Source organism: Dinoponera quadriceps, unplaced genomic scaffold, assembly GCF_001313825.1.
Source record: "Dinoponera quadriceps isolate SergipeBrazil2010 unplaced genomic scaffold, ASM131382v1 scaffold3271, whole genome shotgun sequence".
Lineage (NCBI taxonomy): Eukaryota > Metazoa > Arthropoda > Insecta > Hymenoptera > Formicidae > Dinoponera > Dinoponera quadriceps.
Window position 1 is genome coordinate 156,745 of NW_014557287.1, and position 24,162 is coordinate 180,906.

General features: G+C 48.0%; 1 protein-coding gene across 1 annotated transcript in view; it reads right to left on the reverse strand.

Annotated features, from left to right (window-relative positions):
* Window positions 1–366: 366 nt before the first annotated feature.
* LOC106748958 (ecdysone-induced protein 78C) overlaps window positions 367–24,162 on the reverse strand; it is a 47,893-nt gene continuing 24,097 nt past the window's right edge. Inside the window, exons 3-8 of the mRNA XM_014627924.1 lie at window positions 10,168–10,292; window positions 6,743–6,884; window positions 5,381–5,802; window positions 4,979–5,296; window positions 4,186–4,573; window positions 367–3,892 (exon numbers count right to left, since the gene is read on the reverse strand). Coding sequence (XP_014483410.1) covers window positions 4,190–4,573; window positions 4,979–5,296; window positions 5,381–5,802; window positions 6,743–6,884; window positions 10,168–10,292 — 1,391 coding nt within the window. The 3' untranslated portion in view covers window positions 367–3,892; window positions 4,186–4,189. The remainder of the gene's footprint in view (window positions 3,893–4,185; window positions 4,574–4,978; window positions 5,297–5,380; window positions 5,803–6,742; window positions 6,885–10,167; window positions 10,293–24,162) is intronic.

The window sequence follows — 24,162 nt, forward strand, 5'->3', positions numbered from 1 at the left end:
CCTCTCTCTGTGTGTGTGTGTGTGTATGTGTGTATGTGTGCGCGTGTATCATCGTACCGGCCAATCGTCGCGTTTGTGCTACGGAAAGTCCAAGGATGAAAGATCGCCGATAACAAAATCAGGACGAGGGGTTTCGGCGACAGTCCTGGAAAGTGGAACATCGTCGAGTCGCGCGAGCAATCGGCAAGAACACGGAGGAACATTATCGGCACGGAGTGAAATAACGATGATTGACCGGCGCCGCTTCTACGAGAAAGATAGAGAGAAAGATAGATAGATAAGGAGAGAGAGAGAGAGAGAGAAATAGAGAGACAGAGAGAGGAGAAGGAGAGAGAGAGAGAGAGAGAGTTATTTATCGTATAATAATACAATATTACTATATTATTACTATATATATTTATATATAATGTATTTGGCCGTTTATAATTATATATTCCAGCAACGTTCGCGAGAACACCTCAATTCACGATTGTTACCTCGGCGAATGATTTGTCGGAGACTAGAAATTTGGAAAAAGAAAAAGAAACACCGCGCGATATCGCGACGGCGGAGAAAAATGTCCGAGAAAGTTAATCGACACTTTTTCCCACTTCCCCGCGCCGTTCCGCGACAATCGAGTGAGAGAGCGGAAAACAATGATTAATGAGCGGCGAATAGCGCACGTTCGATATTTCCACACTGGATCACAAGAGAGTCGAGAGACCTTTCGTTTTACCGATTACGAGGATTAGAGTAAAAACGACAAAAAACAAAGCGAGAGAACACTACATGCGGCGCGTGATCGTTACAGTAGTCGCCGATATGTCTACCTTGCGATTCTCTCGACGTAAACGCGTTTTAATAGCTACTCCCTTTGCAATATAGTCTCATAATGTCCCTTTGCAATATACATATATATATTTTTTCAATATATATATATTTATATTATATTAAACGATGATATCCTCTTTGTCCAATATATTAATTAAGTATGATATGTTTATTCACAACTTGATGTGAGCGCTTAGAGAAAAAAGAGTGGAAGAGAGAAAGAGAGAGAGAGAGAGAGAGAGAGAGAGAGAGAGAGAGAGAGAGAGGAAGGGAGGAAGGGAAAGTGGGAGGGGGAAGGGAGGCAGAGAGAGGGAGAGAATGATAAAGTTGAAAATCTCATCTTCCTTCTTCTAATATCGCAAAGATATAGCGTCTTCGATTCTCTTTCGATTTGAATGATAGCGACAAACCGGGTCACGTCGTAACTTTAAGTACGCCCGCTGAATAAAACAGTGATATCTATATCAATAAAATTCTTTTCTCTCTTATATTCCCGCTGTTTCACGGATGAGTATTTCGAAAAACACATACTCGCGCACAAGCACTCACGTGCTCTCTCGGACGTATACACACATACACGCGACACTAGCACACGTAATAGACAAACACACGCGCATACATACTCGCATTCACTCTCGCACATGCAATTATACATCGTTATGCATTATATGCTAGTCATTGTCAGAGAGTTATTAGTGTTCAAAGTTTGAAGAGCCGATCGCGCTCGCTTCGGGATCGTTCCGCGCGGAATCGCGACTCAGGTAAAGATTTCTGACTGTCGTGTATGAATTGTGTGTGTGTGTGTGTGTGTGTGTGTGTGTGATTACTGATGCGTTTCGTCTGCAGCTTTTTGTACATACGTGTATAAATACCGATCGGTCGCATCCGCTCGCTGTTCTTCCGCGGCCAGACGCGACGTGATTCGCAAGCCTGCCGGACCTGCAAATTTCGCGCAACCGGCGCGACGACAACGTGCGACCGTGCGCGATCAATTAAGGAACTTTGATCCGAACCGCCGTCGCGTTTCCACTTTACTCGCGCGCGTCTCCGCCTGGAACGGCTCCTCCTGCCTCCCGAAGCGCGGCGCGGCGATATATATAATTATATATATATATATCTATCGAGATAATTCGCTATTCTACTTTTCGAGTAATAAAAATAGAGATTGCATAGATATTGAGATTCGTAGCGCGGATGCACCTAAAGAGATACGTCCTATAAAGATTTCCTCTCGAGCCTTACAGCGTGAAATTTGTATATATATATATGTATTTATATATATACGTACTCGCGCGCGTATACAACTTCTTCTCCATTTTCTTTTTATCATATAGCTACGCGCGTAGCGTTTGTACGCGTTTATGTATATATATATGCGTAACGTGCGTATGCACGCCCGCGCGTCCGTTTTGTCGTTCCTTGCTGTCTCGGTACTCTCGCGAGACAATTCTCGGGAATCGAAGCCGCCGAGATCTCGAGGAGCTCGATATTCGACGTTCCTCTTGCTTACGAGTGCAATTCATCGTCGTCCGGAACAAGCGCAGTTCGCTAAACTTCGCTGATCTCGTTCTAATTTCACCGGTGAAAGTCAGCTTTCCATTTAAAGTTTTCGAACGAGTCGGAGCTTTACGCCGACTGAATCCTCCAAATCATCGCACTAGCGATCGTCGATTGAATTGTGATTACTTCTCAACCAATCGGAGCAAAGCCACAGACTTAGTGACTGCCATTTAAAAAACGCTCTAGCCGACAATCGCTAATGTGATTCGGCTTTAAAACGAACGCGCTTCTCGACGTCCAGCGCGTCGAAACTCGAACTCCGGGATGATCGCGGCGCGGGCCCGTGAGAAAAACCACGAACGTGCTTGGAAACGCTTAATATGGAGGAGAACACTTCGTAATCTTAATTTCTGATATGTCCGTTGAGTAATTGGTGTTTCTGACGCTGATCTGGCCGATTACCACGGATTCCCGTACGGACGAGTGCCCGCTCGGGTGAGCACTGCACGCTGTGTTTATATATATATATATATGTATATAATGTATGTGTGTCCGTGTGTGTGTGTGTGTGTGTACGTTTTCTATCCTTAAACCTTAGAGATACCCGAAGAAAAAGAAAGGACGCGGAAACAACATCTCGAGCACGAACGGACGTGTTCTCGTCCATGACTCGATTATACGCATTTTGTGCTTGCCCATTTGTGGCGTTCATTACGCGCGGAGAAAGAAGCAAACGGCTGTACACGCGGCGCCGTTTGCGCAAGTTTATCGCGCGACGGTGAGAAGCGACGCGTAAAGAGAATCCACTCTCGTCGATTGAGTATTTTCAGGTAATACGTATGCTCGCTCGGGAAAACGCGCTCGCGACGCGTGTTCGTACGTGATGTTGTGTGGTATTGCCTGGCGAATAGTACAAAGCCGTTTCCCTTGAATTTGAGCAAATTGCGCGAGAATCTCCTGCCCGATTGACCCGGGGGGGGCTCCTCCCGTCGGAGCTTCGTCCTATTGCTTGCTCTCGAGAGTGTGTTGACGCGCTTCCTCCAGCGCGACCGAGAGATATCTTTGAGATAAGTCGCCTGTGAAAAGTTCGCCGAAAGAATTTCCCTCATCAACGGCCACCTCGCTGCTCGATGCGCTTCTCAGCTTGATTTTTTCCTAATATAACATTTAATTTCCTAATGTTACGCCGAGTAGTCTCCCGGCGAAAGAGAGAGAGAGAGAGAGAGAGAGAGAGAAAGCCGGTGCTCTTCGGCCGCAGAGAGAGAGAGAGAGAGAGAGAGAGACACCGTCGCGTCATTCCCCCGAGACGTCTCGCCGCAAATGAACGGTAGCGTTGGCGCGCTTCCGAAAGATCATCGTCGGAAATTCGCCGCGACTCGCCCCAAACGACGACATCGCTCTCTCACCTTTCTCTCTTCTGAATTTCCTAATACAGCGAGTCGCAGTATTGCCTAATACCGCGCGAAAGGCAGCGTCGTTTCTCGCCGCACCTCCAAGAGCTCGAGCGCTGTGTGCTGGACGAATCCTCCTCCCGGCTCCACCGTTGGTCTTCCTTGAATTATCTCGGTGTACCCGATGGGTTCTGCCGGCCGAACAGAAACGTTCGTTACACATTGTACATTTGATAGTTCTCTTTTTAGCTGGATCAAGTCACACTTTTCGCTGTTGATTCAGCGTTCAAACAAACAGGCTTTGGGACACAGTGAACGAAGAATTTAATACAGGGAAATAAAAGTATCCTGTTGAAAAAAGTTAGAGGTGGGAATGAAAAGAAATCCCACGTTCCTTATTCTTTTGACTGTGTCTGAATCCTTAAGCGATATTGATGATGCCGACGTTCAAGAGAATTCGAACACGACGCAGAGAGACGCTTACCTCCTCATTGCAAGTCCTCCTCACACTTGGGAATGTCGAATATCTCGGCGAACAACGGCGGTAACTTGAGCTTCGTCCAATTTCTGCGGAACCAATCGAGCAGATTGGCGTGCCTGGCGCCGAGCGCTCTCAACTCGGGTATCCTCTGCGAGACGCCGCCGGAGCAGACCGAGCCGGTGTCGCCGGAAGCGGCGGAGTGACTCCGTGACACCTCCACCCTGAGTGCCTCCAGCAACCGGTCCTGAAGCCTCTGCACCGCCTTCACGTCGTTCAGGCCCGGCCGCTCGCTCAGCAGCACCGCCGCCGAGAACAGCCCCAGCTCGGCGTCCGTCAGTTGGTGGGCGTTCAACGACGACGCGACTTGCATCAGCGCGGACACGAAGTCGGGCTGTCGGTCGATCGAACAAAAGAGATCGTTACGATATAATTGCTGGTAAGATGATCAGAAGACGTATTATTATTCAATCAGCATGTCGAAGATGAGAGATCGAATGCTCATTCATTCATTTATTTACAAAAGTAAATAACCCTTTGACGAAAATCAAACTGAATATTTATCCAAACCGCGAAAGGTTGAATCTTTTCATCGCGAACTTAAACGCAACAGTAGCGGATTTATATAGAAATTAATGACGCTCGTTTATTTATAAAGAGTTAAGAAGTACCCGGAGCGACGCCAGATGATGTTATAACGACGTCCTTTGTTACTTGGATATCAGTTTCCGAAGACCACTTGCCATTGGGACGCAAAGTAGACTTCTTAGCAGTATAACGGAAGAGAGAGAAAGCTCACCTCATACATCAATTCCATTTGCTGCCGGGTGATGTACGTGCCGTCCTCGAAGGTCATCGAACTGTCGCTGGTCATCTTCGAGATGTGGCTGAGCCACACCTCGAAGAAGCCGACCTTGATCAGGATCAGCTGGTCGTCCTGGGAGAGATCACAGAAGCCCGGCACTCGTTTCGCGAACTCCACCACCCTCTGGACCGACGGCGTAACCCTGACGGCGAACTGCTGCCACAGCCAGACCCTCTGCGACTCGACGGTCTCCGCCGTCGAGGAGGCCGCTTCCGGGTCCTCCGGGCTGGCAGGCTGCGAAGAATTACTCGCCTAATCAGCAAGATTACAAAACAGACCTGCCAGTTGATGCGAATCTCAGCGAGAAGTCGTGTTTTCCTCTCAGCTACAGCTTACCGGTATTATCATCGGCTTCCTCACGAGGCCCCTCACCGACTCCTCCGTGAAGCCGCAATGCGCTTGGTGCGCCTGCGACACCTGCAGGATCAGGTCGTACACGGCCACTTTCACGTCGGCGTCCGATTGATCGGCCTCGGCCACCGCCGCCGACGGCACCCGCGATACCGCGTTCTGGCTCTGGCTGTTGTTGTTATTGTTGTTATTGTTGTTATTGTTATTCTGACTGCTGCTGTTGTTATTATTGCTGGCGCTGTTGTTGTTGTTGTTATTGTTGTTGTTGTTGCCGGCACCGGGCGAGGTCAGTTGCTGCATCCCCGTGGTGGTGGTGGTAGTGGTCGTGGTCGTCGTCGTGTTCGTCGACATCGCGTCCTCTGGGCCGCGTTCTCTCGAGCGTTTCGGCACCCTGCCGTATCTGACAGCTGCAAATTGGCACGACGCATCGGTCATCATCCTCGAGCGATCGAACCACCGGACTACTCTTAGGCCCGATTTGTCATCTTATCGTTAACTCGTGGTTTAAATTTGGAAACTGACAATAATGCGAAAATAGTTTTTCTATTCATCGTTAAATTGACGGCTTTGTAATGGTAAATTTCCAGCAAAAGAATAACACATACTTTTGTCTTCGCAAGTTTATCTTTGGATAACTTAGCATATAGCGAGTTCTTTTCATAGCGCGGTTGGAAAATTCATAACAAGGAAAGACCAAAGGCATAAAATAGCAAGTACGCTTTCGAAGCGGTTCTATTAAGAGAGACGGCAAAAATATATATAGAACGTTTATATCTTATAAATTCGGAGAAAAAAGTGACTGTAATGGGCGATAGTGAATTTTTTAGTCAAGAAGAATGGCAAAAGGTGACTTAAATGACGGGATGGCGCAAGAGCAGTGCGTTCCCAAAATTGGACGTCGCGAGAGCACGTGTGAGAATACCGGCGGCTGGTGGTACGTACGTTCCGAGACATCAACGCGAGAGTGCTGGTAGTAATCCACGAGAGAGTTCGTCACAATTTCGTTTTCGGGCGATGAAACGCGTAGGACGATTTCTACCCGAGAATACAGCCGCGCTGCAACTCCGACGTTTAATTATGTACACGGTTGCCCTTTGGTTTATTTTGCTCTCTCTCTCCCCGCCGGCGGCAGGTAGAGGTTTTGCATCACTGACGGTCAGAAGTGCGATTCCCCGAGATTTGAATTTCTAACGCGGAGTTTCCTCGACGCGCAGGAGCGTCGAAACGGAGCTAGTGCGCGAAACAGGATTTTCGATCGCTACGTCCGCCGGGGAAATTAGATATTAGCTTGGTTGTAATATCGACCCGACGACAGCGGCGGCGGGGAGACGTTCGCGCGATACTCACAATCTCTGGACATGCCGACGGCTAGGCACTTCTTGAATCTGCAGTACTGACAACGGTTCCGATTTAATCTGATGACGAGACACTTGCCGTCTCTCAAGCATCTGTACTCTATCTGCTTCTGTATGCTCCTCCTGAAGAAGCCCTGAACAGGAAGTAAGGAAGCGCTATTAATAACGATCCCGTAGATCGCCGCGGGGTTAATTATACCCCGCCGGCGTATAAAATACGACACCTCACGCCCTTCTTTATATCGCCGGGAGTCGCGCGGAAAGCGCGCGCTCGTGGGAAAAGCGGCTCCTCGAGCGCTTTATTAACGTATCACGGGCATTTCCCCAGATGGAATTCCGCATTACGGTTCCATCGTAATTATGCTTACAGTACGATCCAATCATTCCATGCAAAACGATATCCAGTGCCGCATTTATACAGAGACTAGTGCCCTCCCATCGGAAAGGGGTCCCATTTCTCACTTATTTCTAAGCAGTTAACTGAGTCGTTTGACGTAAAGATATATATATATATATATTTATTTATTTATTGTTTGATTAAGCAATCCTCTTTATCGAATCTAACATTCGTTTATTTGCTCTATTTTCAAAAAGACAAATTTGCTTCAATTACAGAAATTGTATTAAATTCAAAGAAACCTTTTTCTCCGTACAAGCGTCTTTTTGGAACAGAAGATTCCCCGATTCTTCTCTCGGCAAAAGTTACGTAAAAACTAACTCTGTCGTGCATCGGGAGTATTTATTTTTCGAAATTACTTCGGCAAGTTTAAACTTTCTCTCAACGTATGGCAAAATTCTCTTGAAACGTTCTCAGCTAACATCCGTGACATGCTAAAGAGAGAGACCGGATCGGTGATCCTGGAATGCATCTCCTGCAGAGCCTTTCCTTTCACGCTAATATCTATTACGTAAACAGCGGTCTGGAGCGTAACTTTAGCGAAGCGAAAAGCTCACGCGGAAGTAATGAAATAATGGAGACGGCGTGTGTGGACGAGTTGTGCGAGCGTTGCGCTGAAAGCATCGGTTTATTGGCTCATTTACTATCGGTGTTAATTGATGAAAGGTATAACGGGGTGTCATACAACAACAACGACGTGTATCCAGCATCCAATATCCTGGAATACCAGATAGACCGAGACTGGGTGTAATATAACTGTCGATACTATTAGTAACCGATGGCGCGCCTCGGCTTGTTTCTAAAATCGATACATCACGTCGCACCGGTCTCCATTTGTCTCCGTCTCGCGCTCACGAGCGAGCGCGAGACGGAGAAAGTAACAGTCGCAGTGATTTCGGATGATTCAAGATTACACCGTGCGGAATCTTTCAACGAGAAAGAGGGAGAGAAGAAGGGGGGAGAAGAAGAACGAATGAACGAAAACAGAGGTGATGAATCGCGTGGCGTTGATCGACCGGTGTGCAATTGGTATTAAATTACTCGATCACGGTGAGAAGTGACAAAAAATACAAAGTGGACATGCATGCCGAATGTCTCCATCGGGATTGAGTCGAATTATAACCGAGCTTTTATCGCTATGAGAAAGCCAATATCCGCTTCCACATTTACGCGCGAACTTCGTTCGAGCTCTCTTCGAAGCTTAATTCTTTCTCTCTCTTTTTCTCTCGACACGTTGTTTAATGCGAATTAAATAATTTCGTAAGCATTCCGAATCTCGAGTCGACATCGCTTAATCCGATACCACCGAGCTTCCGAGGAAACGAGCGGTGCAACAACATCTCGAGCCATTGCGGTGTGAGCCAGTAGTAAAACACCACGCTGGGTCAGACGAAATGTACCGCTGCGCCGTCACCGCGTAGTAGATTCAGCCGGCAGTGGCCGTACGTACGGGCGGACGACGAGCCGTTGTCTCTCGTCGATTTGCGATTTTTTATTCTTAATATCTTCGAAAATAAGCTTGCGACGACAAACTACTATGATATTAAAGCTTAATATGCAGACATTATAAATAGAAACGTAATTTTGCTTGATAAATATTAATACTAAATACTAAATAATTTACTTAATACAAAATACCAAGTATATTTTTTAATACTAAATTTATGATTGGCTCCCTTGATGCGTCACTAAAAATATGATACTGAGCTTTACAACTTCTCACGATCATGATCGTATGCATTGATGGAGTTTATTTTGTTAATATGAAATTGAAGTTAAATTACAGGACTTTGTCTCGATTTGAAGCACAGTTTCGTCACTCGAATCTCCACGAGGATCGATGCTGAATATTGGAAGAAGTGAAGGCGCAAATGCCGCTCGTGCAACGTTGGAACCGTGGAATTCTTATTTCTTATTGTCACTTTTGAAGTTTTTGGCGAAGCGCGATTCAAAGACGCGAACAAATGAGGGTTCGCTCCACGGCTAATTTTAGGTGGACTTTACCGTAACAGAATTATACATGCGCGCTCAACTTACGCCTAAGTTGACTGATTTTAGCCCGATGTTGAGTCTTTCACGCTGTATGAGTTAAGAAATCAAATTCAATTTAATTTACTCCTATTTTAATCCTGATGATGTCTTTGTCTGAAATTTCCATTTTTGTTGTTTCAGCGTCGAAATAAGTTGCTCAGTGTGGCATTAAAAAGGAAATCTGTAGAATTAGAGATTCAAGAGAGAAAAAAGTTAACAAGTACCAACTTTGTCAGAATAGATTTTTTTATTAATCTACAGGCCACCTTTAAGCAGATTATTTTTAAGAGTAGCATCCAAATTTCGACTCGGACGTGCTCGCATGCGTCCGCTAGCGCGAATTTCACCGTTAACTCCGGCCTTAGGGCTTCCGCGTATGAAATCTCAGGTGTGCACGGCGGAGGGAGAAGGAGCGTGCATCTCTCCCACGATGTTTAAGAAGCGCGCGTACCGATAAATATCCTGCCCCGAAGTGCGAATGTTTCGGATTATTATACGATGTATCGTCGTCATGCATCCTTGCTGAGCGAAGCTGCACCCACTATCACCGTCGCGAGGTCAAATCGAGCGTCGAGAACTCGCTGAAGTATCCAGGCGAGCGATTAAGTAAGTAGGCACAAACTATCCTTTAAAAGCGTAAAAGTACATGGAGAAGAATGATTGCTTGAATTAGCGTGACAATGAACAAACCGTTTTGGTTGAAGGAAACAGAGTTTCTGGTCCGAGGAGCCGATATTAGTTCCGTAAGAACTAGGAATTCTTTTCGAGGAGTTTTCCTTTAACGAAAACCCGTTCACTGTCACGTCAACTAATCTTTCCTCTCGGTGTAGTATGAAAATTTCGATTCGGGTCGATGATGAAATTCCTCGGACGGGATAGTCGATAGAGTTCGGCGGCTTTTCCCGGCGATATGCGAAAATTAACGTCGCACAGTTTGCCTGCTTTCTCAAGGTCCGACTCTCTCCTCGTTCGTTCGTTCGCATACTCACCTTGCAACCCTCGCAGCTGGTTACGCCGTAGTGATAGCCGCTCGCCTTATCGCCGCAGACCTTGCAGGGTACGAAGCTCTTAGCGGGCGTCGAACTGTTTGAATCAGCTGCCGCGTAATGCTGTTCTGTAACAGAAGGAGAAACCGAAATTAACGGGAGGCTGACACGTCGTGGATCCCTCTGACATCTTTTCCGCCGAGATAAATCGCGATCCCCCAAGGACCTATCGCTGAAATCACGCGCGCGCGAGTTCCCCACGGACGTCCCTCGTTTCCCTCTTAAGATTTTTATTCGCGCTGTCTTTTCTTCGGCCGATGTGTGTCAGGTTTCTAAATAAAATACGCGACGAGGGAAGACAGGTCGGTCGTATTCGCCCCGCCGAGAACGACGCCGCGAGCTCGCCCGAGACACACACGTGGCGCATTCATCCAGCATCGGCCGGCGTCTCTCTCTTTCTTTCGCCCGTTCGGCAGGTAACTCGTTGCATCCATAATGCAATCGAAGCTCGCCCGTGCGAGGGAATAGGCAGTCGCGTTCAGGCTGGACGCGTAACGGGAAGCCGGCGTCACCGTTACAGAAAGGGGGCAACCGGCGGCGGCAGAAGAAGAAGACGAAGAAGCAGCATCAGCAGCGTCCAACTAGATGCAAGAGGAGGAGGAGGGGGCGAGGGAGAAGATGGAGCAGGGGAGAAATGAAAAAAGATGAGCAAAAAGGCGGCCGCCGGGAAAGGGAGAGAAGGGAGCCGTATATAGGAGCAGCTTGCGACGTGTATACCGTTGCGAAACCCCTGCCAGAAGATGTCGTTATCAGTGCGCAAGAAGAAGAAGAAGACGACGAGGAGGGGGAGGAAGAGGAGAAGGAAGAAGAGACGGTAAGCACGTCGAAAGGAGCAGGCAGGAGAGAGAGAGAGAGAGAGACCCGGCCGATTCCAATCCGACAGCCTCGCCGCGGAGCAATGCGATTTTATGACGGCCGCAGAGTCCACGCGACGAACGGTACCGCTCGCATCGCGAGGACAATCAAGAGCAACCCCGTTACTCCTTTCCTTCGTGAACGACGAACGGAAGACTCGACAGAAGGCGCGACCGACCGCTCGATGGAATCGATCGCTCTTAACCCTGAAGATACGTATTTTCCACGATAAAATGGACGGACGGACGAGTGAATGTAGTAAAGTCGATGCACGTGTGTGATAGACGCGCGCCGATGGTATTCCCGATCGATCTGTAATTTCGAGAGGGCAAGGCGGAAGCGCAAGGCATACATGGCTGCGCACACGATCGTCACTTGACCGATCAGCACCATTTGGTTTCAACACGATTTTTCCTCGACGGAACATAGCCGATGGTCTAATGAGAGATCTTAAGGATGCATTGCCCACAATTCAAGATGATGAAGGAACAATTGCAGATTGATCTACATTGCATTTAAAAGTGACACCAACAGTAATTCAGGATCAAAAGACTTATTCCACTTAAAAGAAGATTGTAAGGTGAAATGAGTTTGATAAAAATTCGATGAAACTTGCACTGTGTACATATTGAAATATTATCTAACTCGTTGTTCGTGCAATTAGTAAAAGACTGACCATTAGAGGGCTGAGATATTTGTAACTAAAGTTGACACTTTTTATACGTATCCTTTGAGAGTAGCGCGCTATTTTTAATTTTTATTTTTAATACCTTCTAAACTAAAAATAAGATTTGAATGAAAGAGCTATTATGGTTTTAAGAGTCGTTCAACAATTACGAGGGAGGGAGGGATTGGTTTAAATGAGAGGGAAGAATCAAGCACACTTATTTTCATGCTAGATTTAAAGAAATCGAGTAACATAATAAGAAATGGGGACACATGTTACGAATAAAGTCCGAATATGCGACGAAGAGCGAGGGAGGAGGGGATATTCACATTTCGTGTGATGTAATTGTTGAACAGCCTGCCGAAGTAATCGTGCAAATTGTACGATTCAACCGCGCGATAACGCAACGCACTGCATCGCGGTCTCTCTGAAAGCGGCCAGATTTCCACGACGCTGTATAATCCATCAGTCTGCTAATAAATCGATTACGCTATATCCGGGAGTGGCTCGCCTTTGTTCGGGAATCAGCGGCGCGGTAAATGCACCGAAAGCGCCGCGCCGAATAAACGGCACGACGCGATGCTAACGATATTATTGCGCGTTCGATAGTATCGCAAACGATACACACCCGCTCGTTTCACGTTTATTAGCAACTATCCGCGCTCCGGCTCTAATAAACACAATTAAATCCGGCCATTTATCGGCGAACCGGCCGCTTTCGCTCACATCTGACGAATAAAAGGTAATGGTTGTTGCAGCCGTAATGCGGGTTCAAAGGTAAAGGCTGCGTACGAAGCTCCGTATTAACGTAAAATATAACGGAGGCCCGGCGAGAGAGTCAGTAGCGGAAGCGTTAACGATAACTGAGATCGCCTCGAGAACCTGCTATATTCAGTCCCGAATTCCGTCGTTCACTGGTCAACGGTCAAGTGTCAGCGCGGAAACGCGGCACGGTTTCCCCTCGTTATCGCGAATCTACGTGTACTAGCTGAAGGTGCACCCCATTGTCGGCGAGCACTGACGCGTGTTGGACGCGACGCTCCGGAAGAAAGCGGAGTAACATGCTCTCTCTTTCTCTCTCTGCGGAGGTGTGAAAGAAGTTGCTCGCTCTGAGTTACTTGAAGTTACCGGCTCGTTAAGTAACTTCTCTCACTCCGAGAAAGTTTAGGGAAATATCTATTGGAAAGAACGACTCCTCGATCGCAATGACTCGTGTATCGAGTCAGGGAAAGAAGAAGGGAGGAGGAGAAAAACGAGACTCCGTGAAATTGTGTCTATAATAGATGAATGCTTAATAAAACGGACAGGTGTGCATATTAAAAGATAACTCTCTTGGAGTGAAATTCGCTCGAAATCACTCGGATTACGTGCAGCGTTTTATCTTACTGTATTCTATAATCTCCAATGCGATTTTCTCGCGAGATGTGTAATTATCGTCTGATTGATCCCAGACGATTCAACCGGAGTTCCGTCGCGACTTGATCCGCTCGCGCGGCCTCGACCTAGGCTGCAGTTTCACGGCGCTTAGAATCCCTTGTTTACAAGGAAGAGTCGCATACATTTGCTCGGGTCACGGCATTCGTATTCCAAGCCTGCGTCCAGCCGTCCGCGTCCGCGACATCGTGTCCGAGTGCAGTGTGCGAGTGTGCTTCTAGTGTCGATACGTGATGGCATGCCGACGTTGTGCACTGTGCCAGAGGCGAGGCTCTCGTCGTAAAACTGCTTTTACCGCAGGGGCTGAGGCGTCGCCCGCTACCCGGACGAATTTTCAAAATCTGCCAGTTATTATGTGAACGGTAAAAAGATTTGTCATGAAAACTAACTGCCATTCGCTAGATTATTTTGCCCGATGAGTTTTGCGATCCCAAAGAATTTACTTTTTAGTCACTCTCGGTCGTTGTCACATTTTCCTATTAGATGCGCGGCGAAACTCATCGAGAAAAAGCGTGGCAACCTTTAATCATCCGACTGTGTTCACATCAGATTTATTCTTGAATTTCGAATGGAAAATATTCGCCCGAGGGCGGAAATTCGCTCCGCTCACGAAGTGAAAAATCTCGCTCGAATTCGCTTCGGCGGGTCACTCGGCTCTTCGAGTGGAGTTTCACCCGAGCCGCATCTAAGTATCGTCCTCGCTTATTCTACCGGGACGCTCCCATTCGAATTACTTCGCGTTACGGCGCTCGCAGATATGATCGGACGAGTCATCCCCGTGAACTTGAATCTCATTTTTATTGTTCCCGCGGGATCCCGTCGCGCGTATAATAAAGACGAGGTGCACCTCGTATCGCATAATAAACGCTATTACGCGTGAGATAATATTAACGATCGCAATGCTGCCGGAAATATCGCGCGACCGCGTATGTACCGTTACGCGCGAGATTAGCGCGGATACCGCGCGTACGACTCGCGTAATTAGCGCGGCAGCCTCGATGCGTTCGCGCTTCTTTTCTCCACGTGCGTGAGGCTGGCCGAGGTAGTCATACGATCTAATCGAAGGCAACCGTTTCCTTTGAATCCTAACAGACTTAAACTCATAAATTTCCAAATCACTTATGTAAACGAATCCGTACTTCGAATATCCGTCGAAATCTAGCTGTGAGTTGGGTAGCTTTAGCTTAGTTCTCGTCAAGCTACCGAACAGTAAAGACCAAGTTCTCTATCGCCGCTCGTAAAAGCAACATCAGCCGTGCACCAAAGAGACCGGGATAAAGCTTAAGCTAATACCGCCATCACAAAATATTGAAATAGCACTTAAGTGCCTTTTATATATGTATTAATTATACGCTCTATTCCCGATTTTTGTGCTAAAGAAGATTTGGCAGAAAATCGCGATTAAAAAGGGGATGCTGGTTCAATGAAAACTATCACTCCGAATTCTTCGCCTAGCTATTTCCAAAATTTCATATCAATTTCGCACGTGCTACTGTAACTTGCGGAACTCATGACACGGCGCGAATCGATAAGCTCGCTCACTTAATAAGAAATCGCGATCGTTGAAGGGACGAGCCCGTAATCTCCGGCCAGACTCGTGCATGCGCCTTCGCGTTTCGGACAAATAATTTATGGTCGCGTTTATACGCGCTCGCTTTCCCAATGCACTTTCTACGGCCGATCTCTGTCGCACGAGAGAAGTCTCTCTCTCTCTCTCTCTCTCTTCACACCTGCCTTCTCACTCTTTCCGTCTTACTCCCTCGTCTATCCGCGCTCGTTACGCAATTCCAAAGATATACGGTCGCTTCGGGAATGTCCGCGGGTGGGTCCGTCTTGCGGAATTTCGATGTATTTTGGAGAGGGCTGTCGAAAAAAATACCAAGCAGGTAGATATTGCCAATTCCAAAGAAAAAGAGGGATGATCGCTCGACGGGAGCCTTCGTTGAGTTACATTCCGGAGACAAATATCTCATTCCGGGCTACTTTTACGATCTCCATTCCGCGCGAAAGGCTGGAAATAAGCTGACGCAGGTGGCTCTCGGTCGCAGCTCCGCCCGCAACGAGGAAGTTCGGCGATGCTCGGGACTTGGTCGAGCGGTTACCAGGGGCGGCGAGGGGACGTTATCGATCAGGAAGATGCCTCGCGGATCTTCGCGATTAGCGTGGGAGAGAATTTATAGGACATCGAGCAGGTGTTGCGCAACTGAACGCGGAAACGCCGATAAACCTGAGAGAAGCTCCGGACGGTCCGTCGGACTCTCACCCCCCTCTGACGCATTTCTCTCCCTCTGCGACGCGTTACAGAAATACACCGAGAAAATTATGTCACTAATGCGCCTGGATATATCTCTGGGCGCGGAAAGCGCTGTTTCTCGTACATTTTCCATCGGGACGGCAAGCGTCGATAGCAGAAACGGACGATTTTCCAAGTGTGAGGTACGCGCGATTGAGCAGGTAATCGCGATAACGAGAGCCGGGCGGAATTACGCGCGTTGCGATCGGCGCTTTTCCGCCGGGAGATACGTGAGAAGCGGATTACGAGCGTGTCAGGTTCACTACCACGGGAATTATTACGAAAGGCCGGCGCTACTCGTCTCGCCTTTCCTACCCCGTAATTACGTCTAATTAATCGTCTAATTGCTAGGCCATCAATTAAACGGATTACGCGCGTTCCTCTGGCGAAGCGCGACTCGCTTCCGCGAAATGATCAGCATCGAGATTTTTGGAGATAACAGTCGCACCGACACTAAACACAACGTCGGATAACGCGAGAGAGAAGAAAAAGTTAATTTGATCGCACGACACATTTGCGATTAATTACGAGCGTCTGGGCGCGCTCTCCTTTCGGAGCGAAACCGCGGCGCGGCATATTCACAGCGCGTAACAAGCCCGCGTTAATTAAGTTTCCCTTCGGCTTGCGACTGGAAGTAATGACGAAAGTTCAGTCGCGACCGTTTTAAAATGAACATCCGCCGCCGCGTGCGAGATAGCCGACGGCACGTCGTGTGATCAGGCCGCGTCCTTCCTCACCTTTCTTCCCTGCGCTCATCGTGAATGATCGCGAGTTTTAACATGATGAGTGAATCGCATTAATATCAACAGCCGGGATGAGAATCGAACCGAAACAAACGTTTTTCTCAACAGTAGAGTGATATTTTTCTGCGTTGTAGAATTCACATCGGGCCGAATTTTTCGCTGCGCAAAAAGCAACGAATCGCCACGCGAAATCGGCGAAACGGAATTCACGCGGGCGCAAGATCGTATCAATTAGCGGCACAATCGTCGAATTAGCGGTGCGTCTTTCGCCCTGGCTCGTCATCATCCCGCTACTTTCGCGTTTCTCTCCGCTCCTCGCGAATAGCATCACGCTGAATGAAAAAGCCGCGCCGAATAAGCCGGATTAAACGCAGAATTAGAGAGCGCGCCGTTTTAACGCATTCGGACGAGTTGCACGGACGCCGGATTATCGATTTTATCGCATGCTGCAACTCGCGGCGATTTCGACGCTTTCACCGCGTTACGATGTGTACACGCGTGCGTGTCCACGCACAGGTAAAAATAAAAAATATATGTGTGCGTACCGCGGTTAATAATACGCGATTATTACGTTGTATCGAGTATTACTTAATACGAACCGATCGTACCAGGGCCGCGTTTTATATAGCTTACCGGACACTTTTTCCCGAGGGTGAAGAATCGCGCTCTTTCAGTTTTCTTTGAGAAATATCACTGACGTACGGGATTTATCGGACATAAAACGAGGAAAAAAGAGCAACTTTGTTTAATACGAGAGTGGACTCGATCGGACTGTTGACGGCAAACGTCAAATATCGAGAAGAACGGACTGAAGAAAAGTACGTCCCCTGGTAGAATCTTCCCTTCCCCCTCTGTCCGAGTCGATAACTCGATTGTACGCGACGAAACTCGTGTCGTCGGCCGGTGCGCCTAGTCCCGTATCGTAATTCGCAATTTACTCGAGCATTCACCTTCGAATTCCCGTTATTCGCGTTCCGTATCGTGTCCGCCTCTACTCGAGATCCAAAGTGCCGCTCGATGGAGCAGAGGCGCGATCTTCGTCGCGTTTCCGTTATGACGTTCTCAACTATCCGCGAGCATCGAAAGAGCCCGTCCTAGGATCAATTAGCGCTGGAGATATATCGGCGAGATGTATCATCCTCTAAACGATAGCAGTGCGTCGCCACGCACGATTGTTGGCCGAGGCCGGTAATTAATTCATACCGATAGGCATGCCGATATTTATCACGGTCCGGTTTTATAATTAAACGCCGCTTCTAAAGCGCGAGGGACTGCTTAATGCAAATTGACGGCACCGTGAGCGCACGGGCTATTAACGTTGTCTATTAACGCCGATGTTATCGAGGATAATAACAGTCGAATATAGAAGCTGCGAGAGCGAGTCAGCGAAAAAAAGAGAGAGAGGTGCGTCGCCGGTGGATTTAAGGAGGTTGTAACGCACAGCATTATATTTATAGGAGGCCGCTCATAAATTTAGTATTTGTCAAATAAAACTGCAGAGATAATAGAAGAAGGTGTATAAGTATTGAAATGCGCTCGCAGGTCCGATGACGTTTCTCTCATGATTGGAGATCTCAAGAAGCCGGTCGTTAGAAAGAGCGAGCTTCCCGCTTCTTCTGAAATCTCCGTTGCACCGTGTGCGCATTACATAAGTAAAGTTTTGATTCGCTCGCAGAACGCCCGAGGCACACTTTGTACGAGGAAATCGATCGCGATTACGAAGAGAGACTTTCTACTCGTATCGCCGTCGCCGTTCATAAAGTTCAGCGCCGTTTCACGATTCGTAATCGCTCTCCGCGTGCCCGCCGCGCGTTTCACCTTACCGTTCGCGAAAATCGTCATTAAAAACGTTGATCCCGAGACTGCCGAATCGCATGAAGATCTAATGATTATTCGCCTAGTGAACGAGCGTTGCCCCTCGTCGCGATCCCCGCGGCTCTCTTCTCTGAGATTCGCCCGGAGTTGAAAAAATGTACGATCGACTCCCCGTCGTACATACAGTGATACATCGACGATATTCTCTCTCTCAGCCGTCCGTCGCGGCCGTCCGCGATCTTCTCTCTTTCTGCTCGGTGCATTGATCCCGCGAGAGATCGCAGTCGTGTAATTAACTCGTTATATCTATCCCTCGCGAACCGGCGTTACGTAACCCGTCCTCCCGTCTCCCCCCTTTCTCTCTCTCTCTGCCGTCTCCTTTTTCTTTTTCTCCCCACAGTTCCTTTTCCGACGCCCGTTCCGTCGTTTCTATTTTCCCTCGTCCAGCGCGCTCGGCGCCGGACGCTTCGGATCGGTTCTCGTGTAAACGAGAATAAGATTCAATAAAACCATGCCATCATTCCCTAAATCGGTGTGTTATCATTAAGAAGTAGTGGATTCAAAACTAAATATCGTCTAAGGATATTATAATATTCTCGTCTATATATAAGAATATCTATCATTGATTTAAAACAATTTTTTTCAGCGTACGAACGATACGACGTATAATTGGATGCATATATATTTCTGCTACGAGACGCGTAACAGCGCGATCGCAGTGAATCTTACACTGGCGAAAATCAGTGAAATATTAGACAAAAGAGCTGAGTGGAAGTTTCCGCTAAAAATTAGTAGATACTCACTGATTTTCGACTCAAGAAAGTGAGTGATCCTTTTCTCTCGGTGCAAAACACGCCGATTTTCCCTCTCGTTTGCCGTCTTAATATTCAGGTTGAAAATTTGCCAAAGAATTCGCTCATAAGGCAACGAGTGGAGGTAGGCTCGCCGGTCATTGACACCTTGGCGTGTGTATGATGAACGCGCTATCGAGCGCCGGGGGTTGAAGAGCGAGAAACTGGCTCGGAATCTTGGCGCGCGCGATGGTCGAAATCCTGCGCGAAAAGAGAGGGAAAAATGATGGAGCTCGAGGACGACGCTTCGAGACCTGCACTCGCTCCGCCGGGATACCGAAAGGGATGCAGAACCAGTCCGTGGCGACGCGCTTCTCTCCTGCCGCGAACAAGGCGAGCGATCGCCTCGCGATTTCCGGGTTCGATTGCCGGGCATTTGCTTCGAAACGCCGCGCGAGAGCCTCTCTCACGGCGGGAAGCCGAGTTATCGCTAAATGTCGTGCGAAGCTGCGCGTGTCAAGCAGCGGAACAACGTGAGAGCGGCACGAGAGAGAGAAAGAAATTTTCGCGGCAGTTGAGAGCTTCGCAAAAAGTGCGGCTTGTCGCGCGTAATCGCTTTAGGATTAAGCATTGTGCTCCGGCCGGGAATTAGGCTAAACGAAGAGGAGGAGGAGGTGAGAGAGAGAGCCCGATGAGTAAAAGGCTTTCGTCGTCGCAACAAGAAGAGGGCGGGTTGAAGAGGCCCCCCGACACTCAAAGAGCCCTTTAGCCCGAGGAAATACCACGATGCAAAGTGCCGCATGTTTACAAGAGTCCCGCGCGTCATTAGGAAAGAGGAAAAAGAAAGTAAGGGGATTATTGCGCGTTTCCTCCCTTTGATTTTCGCGCCTTTTCCCCGTCGCGTATAAACCGCGGAATTAATTAATTTACCGTACGTGAACAAGAGGAGAACCCACCTCTTCCTCTTTCCCCTTCCGATCGATGAATAATTTAGGACAAGCGTGAATAAATTCGAGGCGCCTGCGATAATTATCGCAGCGTCTGCAGCAATCACAGCGGCGCGAGCCTTATAACGTAATTATCCGCGGAGTCGCGCGCGAATCGCCGCAACGACATCGGGATCCGTGGGAGAGATCGTCGACTCCGAGTCGTGGCCTTTGCCCGAAGTGTGAGCCATCGCTCCGATCCCGCTACTTATTGCCGCGCGCGAAATGCCGCGCGCGAATAAGCACGGGGGCTCCCGCGAAATCCGCGAGTTACCGCACACGTGTCGTGAGCGAGAGCGTGCAGCGAACGCGTCTACACGCGGATCGTCTAACCTCTGCCATTTCCCATAGATTCGCGGCAGCCACACCCAACTTCTCTTTCTCTCTCTTGCCGATTAACATTAGCGCGCTTATGCGGCGCGTTTCAGCGCCCCGTGCAGCAACGGACAAAGAGCAGATGCTTACGTGCACGTGCACAGCTTTCCTCGATAGTTGGCTTTTACCTCTACATATATTTATATATACATAGATATACATATGTATATATACGTTTCTATGTGCTATGTATATTACGAATGAGCGAAACTCAATCGAAACGACGACTCCCGAACGTGTAACAAAATCGGTGACTAACGAATAACAGAATTAATTGACGTTGAAGGGATCACAATTAAATCGTCGGTCGACAAGAATTGCGACGATTGCACTCGTGATGATAATTTAATTAGCGGCGGACGATTTCGATAAGCTAATCGAATAGATCTCCGTCGTAATCAAAGACATAATCACTTTTCCCAGGGTAGATCCACACTAATAGCCATTAATTTGAATAAAAGCTAAAATTATTTGGTAGTCTAAGTAAAAAAAACAATTACTGTAATTACTATAATTACTGGTATTTTATTGCAAGAACTTTATATGATATTAATTAAATTTCGCATATAATATTATGAAGTTAAAAAGTGATATCTTCACTCAGATTTTTTTCGTCTACCTTTAACTTTAATCACAGCCTCGCATACTTGAGGCATTCTTGAGGCAGCCAATTTATCAGAAATTTCCAATTTGCTTCAATTTTTCTCGTAGAATTTCCCAAAGATAATTTGTGTTTCTACTTGATGATTTGTACTTCAGATTGGATACACTTCACAGTCACTAGAAATTCGGTGTTCCATTTAAATTAGGAGAAAAAAAATATTTCAACAATTAGTAGGAAACATTATGGATGATTCGTCACTTCTTTTATAACGAGATATTTAGTAATTTCTTCAAATTAATGGGAGGTAATGTATCTTCACAGGGAAACGTCTGACCCGACGAGCAGAGCCGGGTAATCGAATCTATTTACCGGTTTCCATGCTCACATTTCACGGCGACATTGTGAGGCCGGCGATTCGTCACGGACGCATTTCCGCTGCCAAATTTACGATACGGGTGCCGGATTAAAATGAGATTCGTCACACGCGAGATTTGCGCGCGCGAGCCCCGGTGAAATTGCGCGCCGGGAGATCGGATGCACGAAGGACGCGGTGAAAGCGGGCAGGATGCCTCCTCCTCGCCGGGGATGGCGTCGTGAGACGTGCTCTGAAATAACCGTCTAATAATGCAATGCGGAACAAGTTATTCTGGTAGCCGAGGCCCCCTCACTGGGTTAAGCTAAGTGTTTGCCCGCCTTTTGCTTTGCTTCCTTTTGCCTTAGCAGCATAGATTGGGACAGGCCATGGATCACGACGTAAGCTCGCAGACGACACGGAGAGACACTCCGACCGTCGTGTGTGAGTGCGTTACGTGTGCGTACGACGGTGTGTGCGTGTCCGCAGAGTTCGATGTGCTTGGTTTGCTGCGCCGAGATTCGCGAGGCGAGTTCTCGACGGCGGAGCTTCTAATCTCGGACGATCGTCAAGCGGAGAATCGTGCCGTGAAAGCTGCCGATCCCCCAAATCGCGTCTCATCGAACAGGAAGTTGCGAAATTTAATTATGTAAAAATATATGACGACAACCGCGTCTTACCACTTTTACCGAGCGTGTATCGCTTTCTCTTAAAAAGCAATATCGAGGATACGTCGCGCGTCAGTCAGATCCTACGGCAACGTCCCGAGGCCGCTCTTTCTCTCCGAGGAGGCACGAAAAATTCGCCGAGCTATCGATTTTCCCATACTTGACGTTTCTCCACGCCGATCTTTCACCGCTCCTATATTATACGCGAGTTACATATCTCATGTGGCCGTTTTCTCGATCTTGGCGAGAGCGACGCGCGAGAGGAAGAGAGGGAAGGAGGACGGCAAACGATACGAGTCGAACGAAAAGAGACGACCAGGATGATTGCGGGCCGAGCGGGGAGAGAAAGGAGGGAGAGAGGGGTAATGTCTTCCGCGTTCGCGCAACCGCTTACGGGTTTATACGAGTCGTATATGCACGGCCCGTTGAAAGCCCACCGGTAACACTGTCTCGACGCTTACGTAACCTTATTAAGGCACTTGGTGGTGCGCGAGAGGGGTACCTTCGAGCGAGTGAGCGAACCGCGGTTTCGTTTCGGCTTTAAATCGCCGAGAGACACCTCCCACCGGCCGAATTTGCATGTGCACAGAGACCGCTCCGAAAGCCCCTTGGAAAGTCTTACCGGCCAATTTGTTACGACAATACCAAAGGATTCCTAAGAAAATTCACGATCATTCGGAGCACACTCAGAATCGATGTTCATCCCCTTGTCGTAACGTCGGAGCGGATTATTTCCCCTTCGAGAGCGCTGAAAATCGCGCTTTCGCCAACACGAGGACGGACTCTCCCGAGAGGGAAAGCCGGATTGAAACGCGAGCACGTAACACCGGCGGAGACTCGAAAAGAGTCGCGCTTAGATCTCTTATCGGCGAACTGGTCCAGGAGCACGCGCGCGCGCGCGCTCTCTCGCGCCTTTCTCGCGCCTTTTTCAGATTCGCGCATCGAGTCGGGGGCAACACCCTCCCGCGCGTGAAAATTGCGTCACCGAACGACGTGGCTGAGTAAACGACCGGTATAAACGTCGCTCGTTCTGGAAAATGCTTAATCGCCGCGCACAAACTTTTCGCGCCCCTCCTCCTCCCGCGTTTTACGCAAGAAGCGGAAATTAAAACGAACGCGCGCACTTTGCGCTTTGAGTTACGCAATGTTACGCAATCGATCCATTACGTCCCGCGTGGATCGTATAATATTTCACGGTTATTTTTACAGCAACTTTCGCGATCATTTTTGCTTTCTTCCCTCTTTTCTCTCTCTCTCTCTCTCTCTCTCTCTCTCTCTTTATGTTCCGTCTGGGTCGGATTTTTCGTGAAAAAAAAAAAAAAAAACCAGCGGAAACAAGAGAAAAAAACGTCGGCGATTTGCGCGCGTGCACACGCGCGTTCGACGAATCCCTAAGTATATTCCCGTGGCTTCTTATTCCACGATGGTCCTCGCACGGAATCCTGGGTTCAATGTCTCCTTGATGAATCTTTCCCTTCTACTTCGCCGCACCACCACCACGCCATCGTCCACCCGAAGAAGTCTGCCGGTCCCCTCCTCGCGCTCGAGAGAGTCCCTCCTTCCGAGCGGTCGCTTCTTCCTGCCTCTCCTGCCCAATTCCGATCATTTAATCGCGCGCCGATTACTTCCCTGAAGACGACGTCGAAAAGAGCTCAATTTTCAGAAAGGTAGGGGCGATCGCGCGATGACTCGCCGGTCGTTAAACCGGTCGATCCCGCGGCGTATTTGGAGTCGAGACGCTGTCGTGGGAAAACTGGCTTTTTTGCGGCGTACAATACGGTACCGTGAATGAAGCTTAGATGCCGGGTAACGCGCGAGTACGACGATTGCAACGCTGAAAGAGAGTCGTCGCTAGAGGTCGCGTTGCGGTAAACATAGTTTTTCATACGTCGCACCTCGTCTTGCATTGTCGGCAGTATCTGCCGGGCGATACGTTGCAATAAATCGACGGCTGTTTACACGAAGGAAATATCATATATATTTTTTTCTCTAGTCAATATTTGTCGAGAAATATTAACACGTTCATTGCCAATCACGCGATATCGCGTAATGCGAGTTCTCACCAAACGGCCGATCATGCGTTATCGCGTAATAGATATTTAGAATACATAAATCCTATGTACGTAATAATAAAAGCATATAAATAATGTATTAACTTATTTTGAGCGCAATAAAAACTAAATAAAAAAATTAAAAAAATTTGGCCACCACACGAAATTCCAATTTTCAGCTTAGCAATGAACGTGTTAAAGTAACTATTTTATTTCGATCAAGTAAATATCACTTGAACGGTAACATTTGTTTCAATGTATAAGAATACATTAGACACGTCGTATATACATTTCACCGCGTGCG